General features: G+C 36.4%; 3 protein-coding genes across 4 annotated transcripts; 2 read left to right on the forward strand and 1 right to left on the reverse strand.

Annotated features, from left to right (window-relative positions):
* Positions 1–4: 4 nt before the first annotated feature.
* LOC116850156 (GATOR complex protein NPRL2) lies at positions 5–2,631 on the reverse strand. 2 transcript variants are annotated; one of them, XM_032828110.1, is made up of 9 exons: positions 2,528–2,631; positions 2,148–2,333; positions 1,908–1,999; positions 1,665–1,821; positions 1,464–1,581; positions 1,152–1,386; positions 934–1,064; positions 509–678; positions 260–433 (listed from the first exon to the last, which is right to left on the reverse strand). In XM_032828110.1, the coding sequence occupies exons 2-9, from the start codon at positions 2,232–2,234 to the stop codon at positions 260–262; spliced, it is 1,164 nt and encodes a 387-aa protein (XP_032684001.1). In that variant the 5' UTR covers positions 2,235–2,333; positions 2,528–2,631. The 2 variants fall into 2 exon arrangements, with proteins under 2 accessions (XP_032684000.1, XP_032684001.1); XM_032828109.1 differs by having other exon boundaries at positions 5–433; positions 2,148–2,600.
* Positions 2,593–5,594, forward strand: LOC116850154 (notchless protein homolog 1). Its single transcript, XM_032828105.1, has 7 exons — positions 2,593–2,798; positions 3,145–3,623; positions 3,733–3,972; positions 4,077–4,330; positions 4,405–4,636; positions 5,141–5,362; positions 5,437–5,594. The coding sequence occupies exons 2-7, from the start codon at positions 3,278–3,280 to the stop codon at positions 5,574–5,576; spliced, it is 1,434 nt and encodes a 477-aa protein (XP_032683996.1). The 5' UTR covers positions 2,593–2,798; positions 3,145–3,277; the 3' UTR covers positions 5,577–5,594.
* Positions 5,595–6,059: 465 nt separating this feature from the next.
* On the forward strand, positions 6,060–10,912 carry LOC116850144 (exportin-6-B). Its single transcript, XM_032828090.1, has 16 exons — positions 6,060–6,230; positions 6,408–6,611; positions 6,688–6,879; positions 6,972–7,131; positions 7,205–7,461; positions 7,532–7,698; positions 7,777–8,083; positions 8,148–8,240; positions 8,338–8,506; positions 8,581–8,719; positions 8,815–9,173; positions 9,261–9,588; positions 9,666–9,863; positions 9,935–10,213; positions 10,318–10,483; positions 10,574–10,912. Exons 1-16 carry the CDS (start codon positions 6,228–6,230, stop codon positions 10,649–10,651), a joined length of 3,099 nt encoding a protein of 1,032 aa, XP_032683981.1. The 5' UTR covers positions 6,060–6,227; the 3' UTR covers positions 10,652–10,912.
* Positions 10,913–11,010: the final 98 nt, after the last annotated feature.

The following is an 11,010-nucleotide window of genomic DNA, read 5'->3' on the forward strand; positions in this document are numbered from 1 at the left end:
CTGGTCTTAAAAGTAAGGAGTCATGTATGCTTTCTATTTTATTATCTATATAACTCTGACACACACACACACATACACACACATATATATATATATATATATATATATATATATATATATATATATATATATAGAGAGAGGGACACATGATATTAAAGTAAAAAAAATCTTAAAATCTAAAATCTTTGTCGATATGGAATTTTTCAATATTCAAGATGCACAGCTCACGAGTCTGTGTAGACCATCGTCTACTTTGAGATCACTTCCACAACATTACAATGCTCGAATCGCGTTCAAAGATATCTTCGATCTGCGCAGCGGACAGACCTGTTCTGCAACAAATTTCGTCGAGGCTATACGCACCAGTGAAGTACTTATAGACTGCATGATTCTTCGTTTCCTCGTTGCAAGATGGGAAGAGGAGTACAGGATACTGCGAGAATGAATGAGATCAATACAGTTGCAGCAGAATAGTTTCGATATTGCTGTCGACGTGGGAATCACTCACGTTGTACACTCTCCTGATGAGTCCTTCGATTAGACCGAACTGCACTAGTCTTCTCTCGTTTATTCGCAGATTTTGCGGATTGAGACGCTGACACAGGTCTCTCATACTGTTACCGTGAGTCATGCTTGCATACATACGATATATATCCCTGAGATGTGCAGGCTGTCTGGCTACAAGGAGAAATGGTCTCCCGATGTATCGCGTCGTGTATCGAAAAAGATATTTTCATACTTATGAAAAAAATATTAATAAATTTAACTTGTGACTACGTAAGTCACAATTTCAAGTTTTTTACTTGTATGATTGCACTATTATATTTATGGCACTATTATATTATAGGCTGTTATTAGACCTTAAGCACTCTCTTGATTGGATGTCATTGTAGCTTTTTCTTTCAATATTATAACGTTCGTAAAACTACTTACGTAGTTTTGAAGCGTACGTTATACATCTCTCCTGTAATTTGACATCTTCCGCGAGCTGCTTCAACTTCGGAGTCGCGGCATAAACATTGCTGTATTGAAATATCGGGATCAGAGTCACAACACCGTAATATCTGCAAGATGTTACGTCGAGTCAGTCAGCTGCACAGTATCGAAATATATTATTTAGATATAATTCAATTTTCCATTGAATATCTTACACGAGATTTTGCACACAGCTTTTAACTAAATTATTCTCTACATCGGCTTCAGCCGCTATGCGTGCCACGTGGTTGAAGCCGTCGATGTAAGGTAACACCTGTTGTGTAGTTAAATCCCATTGATCGCTGTGAAAAGCTTCTCTACCTTCCAAAAATATCGGCACCTGATGGTCGAGAACTGGCTTGGGGTCAGGTGCTAATCTTACTACTTTTAAGTGAGAAGTCATTGTTCCTTCTAAAAAAAAAGGTATTACAGTGTGATACAAGATGTCATGTAATAAATATTCTATATGACAATTGCAAGAAACTTACCAGTTAATGTACACATTTTATATAGATTTAAATCCTGCATGACTTGTGCAAGCATCTCTGCTAATCTGGTCTTATCATCTGAGGCAGATAAAAAACAGTTCTCTATTTCCAAAGCCATCTGACAATTACATAAAAATTGTAATATATGAATTACTGCTGAAGTACGAGAAGTATCAGAGAAAAGAATCAAAGAATCATTACCAAAAAGTCTGACATCTTTTTAACTACCGGCTCATAACGAACAGTACGAGCTGTTGCATCACAAACAAAGCACAAGTTGAAGTAAAATGCATTTCTTGCATATTTTTTATCATCAATCTTTATAGGAAATCCTAAGATTTTATAGTCCTTTAAGGTTCTATAAAAACCAAGAAAAAAGTTATGGAATATAACTTATAAAAAATCAATTTTCTCTTTTTCAAAATTCTAACTTTTTTAACTTACACTGTGATAAAGCTCCTTTGTAATTGTGCCTTTGGTATTATATAAACACTAACATTATCAAAGATATCCTTGGATATAAAATTGTCAGGCACCTGTAAAATGATATAATTTACATAAGATGTAGTGTAAAAGTATTAATTATTTACATCCAGTGATGCATTCTCAGACAACATAAACCTCTAAAAAAATTTCTTTTGAGATATTCCATTTTTTTTAAGAGTTTATATTATTCTTTTTTACCTGACATGTAATCTTAGGTCCTGCTATATGATGAAATTCAGAGAAGAATATACAACGAATAGGATCCTCTTGTATTTTTTTTTCCATATTTGTCGCGATCAATAATATCGTTCAAGATAACAAGATATATCAGGCTTTCTTCCTTTCTTCCTTCCTTCCTTTCTTCCTTCCTTCCTTTCTTCCTTCCTTGAATAAATGGACAAGAACACAGTTCCGAGTGTCACGATTAGAATATATTAAGCCGAATGCTTCATTAAATTAGAATGGTACTTTATAAGTTACTTCTAATTTATTCTAATAATATCTTGATGTATTAATCGAGTTTGATTGCAAGAACAATTAAGAATTAATGCAAACAACCTCGTCGAGGTTATATTTACTTCTGTTGTCAATGCAAAAACGACAGAGACCTCTCGAAAAAAAACAATAAACATATAGGTTAGGTTAGATTGTTCGTGTTGCACTTTTGACACTTTAGGCCTGTTCTTTTTCTCTGCACTACTGCACTAGTGCGATAAGTTAAAGTGAGAAAACATATATGTGTCTCGCTTTAATTTATTGCACCAGTTCAGCAATGCAGCGAAAAAGAACAGATCTTTTTACATCTAACATCCGCGGATTCGTGAGGCAACACGTGCTTTCTCTCGTGAGGTGAAATATAAAAATATTTTAACAACCTTGTTACTTTAATCGATAAAGTAAAACGAATCTTTAAACGAGATATTATGTTATTACGGTATAAGTATCTTATGGCTTAATGGTTTTCTGAATATCAGTGGTAGATAACTACTAATTAAGCTAGGTTATGTTAAATGTATAACCTGTTTGTCAGAGTCTGATTATTCTCAGAGAAGAGAATGGGGAATATCATTTATCGTATTTCAGTTCTTAAAGAAAATAAGAATAATATAATATAATATAATATTATTTTCTTAAAGAAAATAAGAATAATATAAATCTAGAAAAGAAGTAATAAGCACGGTTGAAACATTTACAGGAAGACTGAGAAAGAGGACAGTGTGTCAAATGGCTGTAAATATCCTGGGGAAAGGCTGAAGACACGGGGAATAACTCACCAAGCAAGAAGAAAAAAAAATTACTAGAGTGCCTTTTTACATTGATTTTACAAAATGAATAAAAGAAAATTCGAGGACGATGCCACTTCAACGGACGCCGAAGTCAAGAAAGCTGCATCTCTTTTTAAATCTGACACTGGTGAACTTCTACCTTGCGGCGTAATACATTTACCCACTGACACCACTGTGAATAAACTGCAGGAGATTTGCAACGCTGTGTTGCAGCAAGAGGATCCTTTGCCATTGGCGTTCTATGTGAATAATGTGGAAGTTACAGATACATTGGGAAAGTATTTAAAGAATGACTTTGACTTCCTTGAGGACATTGTAGAAATTGTGTACCAACCACAGGCATTGTTCAAAGTCAGAGCTGTCACAAGATGTACAGGATCTTTAGAAGGTTTTCAATCATTTTATAATCTATTATATGTCTGGACTTTCGAAAAATATTTTGTGTGCAAAATATTTTATATACATTCTTTAAGTTCTCAACATTCTTGTTTTTATAGGACACAAAGAAGCTGTTATATCTGTTGCATTTTCACCAGATGGCAAACATTTAGCTAGTGGTTCTGGTGATACAACAGTAAGGTTGTGGGATATCTATACACAGACGCCTCATTACACATGTGAGGGCCATAGACATTGGGTATTATGTATTTCTTGGTCACCTTGTGGTTCTAAGCTTGTTTCTGGATGTAAAAGTGGATTAATTTATCTGTGGGATCCAAATACTGGCAAACAAATAGGTCAAGATTTAGAAGTTATATTTTATCAAGAGAATGTGTCTTGTATAAATTTACATATACATATTTTTTTTAATTTACATAAACATTTTATATTTGTTACATAGGAAAAGCAATGACAGGACATAATAAATGGGTGACATCTTTGTGCTGGGAGCCCTATCATAAAAATCCTGAATGCCAATATTTAGCAAGTGCATCTAAGGATTGTGACATAAGGATCTGGGATACAAAGAGGTCGCAGTGTTGCCGTACTTTGTCAGGTCATACAAAAAGTGTGACCTGCATAAAGTGGGGTGGTAGTGGTCTTATTTATTCTGCTTCCCAAGACAGAACCATCAAAGTATGGAGAGCAGAAGATGTATGTATCTCACATCCAATCATAATTATCAGTATCTTACTGAATTGATTCAATAATAATTTCTTCAATTACAGGGTGTGCTGTGTAGGACCTTGGAAGGCCATGCTCACTGGGTAAATACTTTAGCTCTAAATGTAGACTATGTTCTTAGAACTGGTCCATTTCATCTAGGATCAACTGCAAATTCTGATCCATTAGTGTATGCAAGAAATCAATACGAATCTGTAGGTGAAGAGAGACTTGTGTCTGGATCTGATGACTTCACATTGTTCTTGTGGAGGCCGGAGAAAGAGAAGAAATCTATTGGTAAATTGTGCACTGTTAAGGAGTTTATTTACTGACACCAAAATGTTTTTGTGTCTTATATTCTTATATTCAATTTTATTTTTTATGCATTTTTGTTGCACTTGTTGGTAATAGGAGTGAGAACATTAAAAAGCTATAAACTGCCCGTGAAACTCAAAGTGTGCCAAAATAAAAAAATATGACGTAAATATTTTTTGTACTTCTACATTTGTGCCAAATTAGAAAGAAATCAGAATGTAACTTTTGGATAGATTTACTTGTGAATGAGACATGACAAGATAATATCATGAAATTTATTTTAAATTAATATTTATTATTTGAATAGTGAAAAAAATATATAAGAATGTAATTTTATTCAATAAAGAGTAAATTTATGAGTAGCTCCTTTGATGCGCCACTGAAAATACGCCCCTTGGGCAATCTGAAAATACATATCTAGTGAATAAACTCCTTAAAATACGACGATCAATGCTGCAAGAAATTGATCACAAAAATACTTTTTAGCAAGGATGACCGGTCACCAACAACTCATTAATGATGTCAAATTCTCGCCAAATGGCTGTATGATTGCGTCCGCGTCCTTCGACAAATCCATCAAATTGTGGGAATCTATTACTGGGAAATTCATCGCCTCGCTAAGGGGTCACGTTCAAGCGGTTTACTCGGTAGCATGGAGTGCTGATTCTCGTCTGCTAGTCAGTGGCAGTTCAGATTCAACTTTAAAAGGTAAATATAGCATTTAGCATAAAATTGAAATCATCAGTGAGAACATTAACGTTAAGAGTAATATTCTCTTGCAGTGTGGAGTATGAAGACTAAGAAGTTAGAACAGGATTTACCTGGACACGCAGACGAGGTTTACGCCGTCGACTGGTCGCCCGACGGTTTACGAGTTGCCTCAGGTGGAAAGGATAAAGTTTTACGACTATGGCAAAATTAAATATAAGTGAAAAAGAAATCAAGAAACAGTAGTTACTAACCTGAAATTATCCTGAAATATTCAATCCCACAAGATATCTCTCTTACATGTCTTATTAAATAATTGCATTCATTAAGCGCTCCAAAGAATTTCAGAAAAAATCGTAGAATATTTTTTTTTTATACAGAAATCATGCGGTTGAAAGCAAAAATAGTTTGAATTTGAAATGCTTTTGGGTTTTGTAGCAATCATAGAGTCATAAACAAGATAAGTCACAGATGAGTAAGTTAACGATTTAGTACAAATATTTTAGTAACATTACCTTATTCTGAACTTTTTTTATCGATCGATCAGAAAATTCTTATGTCATATTGAGGAACTTTTATCGATAAAAGAAAATTCAAAACTAGAATCTAAGTATTTTTCTCTCTTTGGATGAAATTTGCGCGCGCGAGGTCGAAAATAAAACCATGAACAAGATAAATCACAGACGAGCTACCTAGTGACATTTTTCGTAGCACTCATGAAACTGCACACGGACTTTTATCTCAAAGACGACATCTGATCAGTTGGCTTAAAATGACGTCTGATAAGTGAAAGTCTAACCTTCTTATTCATTTTATATATTTACATTGCATTTGCAACAATATAGTACTTCCTGCAACGGGTATCATGGTAAACAAATTAGAATAATCCTCCTCGTTACATCAGCGGCGAAATTAATTTGTAATGACATCCGAATAAGTCCACGCTTTGACGTTTCATCGCTTCGGAATATACAGTGCAAAATTTGTTGTACGCAAAGTAAAAATTTCTGAATAAAACACAGAAAAATACGTGTAAAATTTTCAGGACGACGATGCAGCTGCTCTGCAAAATCTGGAGCAATTGATGACAGAATTTTTCTCCCCGGAGACAAGCAACGAACGGAAACGTACGATTGAACGTAGTTTTCAAGAATTCACTGCACAGATTGACTCTTGGAAGCCGTGTCTGCATTTTTTATCATCTACAAGCAATCATTATGTCAGTATGTTTGCTCTGTCCACCCTGGAGGTAACTATTCAAGTCAGAGATCATTGGTAATAATACAATATTGTTCGATAACCTTTCGGTCTAAACCATTTTACAGACAACTATTGGAAGGAGATGGCCCATTCTGCCATGGGAAGACAGAGCCCTTACTAGATCCACTTTGTACACATTATCATTGGAAAGAGGTGTAGCTCCTTTTGTAAGGAATAAAGTTGTGAAATTAGTAGTAGATATAGCGAGACATGACTGGCCACATTTTTACCCAGACTTTTATTCCAATATTTTACAGGTTTGTTAATAGAATATCTCATCATATACATTACTATCATTGAATATGTATGTATCACCATATATAAAAATATTCTTGTTTCTATCCAACAGTTACTAAGTCACAAACACACAAGGCTACTCGGGCTTGTCTATCTGAGAACAGCTTCAGAAGAACTAGCTACACCAAGAGAAGATCTGCCGATGCATAGAAAGACTGAGTTATTCAGACTCTTAAGCTCACAAGTGCCTCTGACTTTGGATACACTTACAGGTACAATTAATATTGCAGTTGGAAATTAATTTCTCTGGCAGGGATCACTATAATTCTTTTTACTATATTATAGTACTTCTGAAGGAAACCACAAAGTTGCAAAGTCGTTCTGGTACTGTCACACCTCCTCCATCACCCACCAGTGGGCAAACTCTTGCACCTGTACGTGCTGTGCTTGACGTCGAAGGATTAGCAACAGGCACCAGTGAAGTTTGCACAGCAACTCTTGATGTTTTAGCACACTTATTCAGTTGGATTGATCTATCAGACAGCATCTCAAGTAACTTGTTGGACTCTATTTTTTCATGTGCCAAATATCATGATGCAATGGTAAGATTTGACTTCTCATAAACAGAATATACATGATAGCATGTGAAAAATATTTTTCCACTTTTGACAGAATGGCAAGCAAATAGAAATGGCTGTACAAGCTTTGACTACGATTAACGAACTCCTGTATAGACCACTCTGTTCACCCAATGCGACTGACACCTTATTGCTGGAAATATTTCAGAATGGCGTTAGTTTATTTCAGTTGATGGAACGTCTTGATTCAATAGATGAAAGGTATTCGTTGAACACATTCGCGAAGAATCTACTTAGCGTTTTCAACATGCAAAACATTCAAAAGATATTTCTTTCTAGCTACATGGAAAAAATGACAGAGTTCTTACAATTGTTTATAACAAATCACCTGAAGAGAATGGAATCGAGTTCAAAGTTTCCAATAAATACGTTATTAGAAGTATTGTGTCATCACACGTTCCAGCAAGCTTCCACCGTAAACGGTTACCTGCGATGTTTAGACGTATGGACCACGCTTTTGGAGAGCACTCAGTCACGATATTCTGCTGTAGCGTTAGCTCTCGCCGAACGAGTATTGCAGAAAATGAGCTTTAAGCTCAATGCTCGAGTACTGAGGGATCTTGATACGGAGAGTTTGGATGAGAATGTGAGTTGAATATAGATCACTTCACAATTATTCCTATATCAAGCTTTACAATTTTTATTTTCAGGAAGAAACAGAATGGCAGCATTTTCTACGGTGTAATGTAGAATGTCTAGCGAAAATAGCTGACATCTCGCCTATTCCAGTATTCACACTATTGGTAAATTTTAATTAACATATATATCTTGTATGCATCTCTGTTTAAAATATCTGTCTGTCTGTTATGCGAAAATATTAATAATAGCTATTTCTTTCAGTATCGTTCATGGAGAGAGGGATTAATTATTTTTGGGGAATTAGGTGCCGCCTTAGCGAATGGTCAAGTTATTTTATTAAATGATGCAGAGGCCTCGAATGTGCATGCACATCTGAGAGATCTCGCATCAACTACACAAGCTCTAGCTAGGCTATATTCTCTTTTCATCGGTAAGCTGCAATTTTGTCAATTTTTGGCGACTGTTTGGTTATTTGCATCGATGTAACCCGTATGTGCTTACAAGGTGATCAAACAAATGTTGATCAAGGCTTGGCTGAGGAAGTTATATCACAAACTCTCGATGCCTGTATGTTTGCGAGAGATAATCAATTGTATAAAGCTGCGCTTCAGCCAGCCGCTATCGTAATAGATCTTATAGAAGTGTAAGTTTTTAACTTTCTGATACCTGTCTCTAGGCTTAATAATAAGAAAATTATATACAGGTATTCGTTAAATATTTATTTATTTGCGCTATTAGACATTCACAGCTTTTAGCTTCTCTTCAAGCGTGGTGTCATTTGATAGCCAGAAGACCGGAGAAAACTAAGGAGACACTCTGTCAACGTTGCATCGATTCGTGCATCTGGGCGACGACGTACACTACGTCCTGCGATCAGCCACCTCCGTCAAATCTCATCCATTCCGCCACTCATCTTTTCCAGAGTATCACCGCCGTTTTGAAACCCATCCTATGGGACCAACCGACTTTCAGAAATTTAATTTCTATGGGCTCATATCCGTATTTGAAGCCTGACACGATAAAAGTCCTACGCAGAGCATTGGTAAACGGAATTATATTGCCACCTGGTGATGCGGTAACGAGGCAAAGATTGCTAGGTAAGTTTGCTTTATAATCTCGTCTATAACGCGAGTGTAACATCCGCAACTAACCATTTGTAGAATATTGAAAATTGTTTCTTCTAGGTACTATGATATTAGCCCTGTCCGCACCTTTAGGTATGCAAGGACAACCAGTGCCTTCGGAATCAACCATTCCGATTACGATTTTGCCGCTGATTCAACTACTGAAGGACTGCGCTTCCTCGTCAACGATTATCAAGAAAATGTTACACTCGTGTCTGGAATCTATCATAAATAGAACGTTGGAGTTATTACCTTACGTGATAAGATGTCCGAGTATATGTGAAGCGTTACTTAGTTTTTTACATTCGGCATTTTCAGTATTACAACAACAACTAGGTCCCGAGTTCATGCAGAATGCAGTTCAAGGCATGCTACAGATTTACACCAGGTTTGTACGAAATCCATGAAGCGTAACAAGATTGTTTGCTTGAAACTGTCTTAACTAGAACATCGATATTGCTTCAGAGAAAATATTTCTGCTGGGCCTGCGTTGGATCAATTGCTGGAGATCTTGATACTCGTCGTATCGGCACCCAGTAATGCATTTAAGGCATTTGTACCGTCAGTGACGAGTTTGTGTCTGGGTCAGGTATGGCCTGCTGTCGGCAGCAACTTGAGCGCCCATCCAGACACGACATTAGTCTTATTGAAACTTTTCCATAGGTAATATCTCTTATGTTAATAATTTAATTTTGGTTAGGAGCTAGCCAGCTCTTATCACAACCACTTTTCAGTATCCTTATGCACCGATGGCAGTATTTCTACAATACCTCTGTACTGCGAACTCTTGGACATCCCGACGAGGATGAGTCTGTTGAGCACAAGGAGGAATTGGTAGCGATTTTGGAGGCATTCGGTCAGGCTCTACTTCAGTCAGATGTCAATATATTCCGACAGAGTTTACAGAGTCTCGAGCAGTTAAATATACGGTGGCGGCTTTATCAGCGTGCAGTCTTCAAGGTTCATCTTCTCGAGAGATTCCTCATGGCATTGTTCACAGTTTTGTTTCAACAGTGAGTATACTAATTGTAATTTATACTGTCGACGATGTACACACGTTAATTATCGTTATTATCGTTAATTACGTATCATTTACGTTTGCATTTACTTTTCGTAGATCTCACAATCTGCTGGCAGATGAAATAGCCGCGGCTATTCATAGTTTGGCGTCCGTTAATATAGGGTGGTTCTTTGGTCATTTCCTACCAACATTCTTGGCAACTTGCGAAGGTGTAGATAATATGCAGAGAGCCACCTTACTGGAAAACTTCGACAAATCTACGGTATGTAAAGTATTTGCCGTTAAACATAAAAGCGCGAATGCAAGTGTACCGTCAGGAATTATACAAATCATGTGTGACAAATCGTTTCAGGATCAGCCAACATTGACCAGATCGGTTCTCCAGCTTATTTCAGACTTGAGGTGTTATCAGCTTTGCAGGCCAGGTTGAACGCAATCGCGTCTCGATGCGATGCGATCATAACGTAACCTGTATTCCACAAGACTTCTACAGTGGCATTTAAATGAGTCACATTTCCATCGAATCTCTCCTGCGAGTGCCTCTATGTATATGAACGCGAGACATTACCAGTGATAGAACGAAAAAAGACAAACGTTTTATAAACATTTACCATTGTGTGTATATCACTGCCGCACCTTATTGTGATGTCGCTATTGTTATGAATAAAACGTGCGTTTTTATATATGCTAAGTCGCGTTTTCAGAACTTCTAGTATAATATACTTTTAATTTTTTATTCAACTTTCACTTCTTATATTTCTCTCTTACCGATTATAATCAGAAAGAGTT

This window comes from Odontomachus brunneus, unplaced genomic scaffold (genome assembly GCF_010583005.1).
Source record: "Odontomachus brunneus isolate Ranch 3 - 2012 unplaced genomic scaffold, Obru_v1 Obru_scaffold_134, whole genome shotgun sequence".
NCBI classification, from domain to species: domain Eukaryota; kingdom Metazoa; phylum Arthropoda; class Insecta; order Hymenoptera; family Formicidae; genus Odontomachus; species Odontomachus brunneus.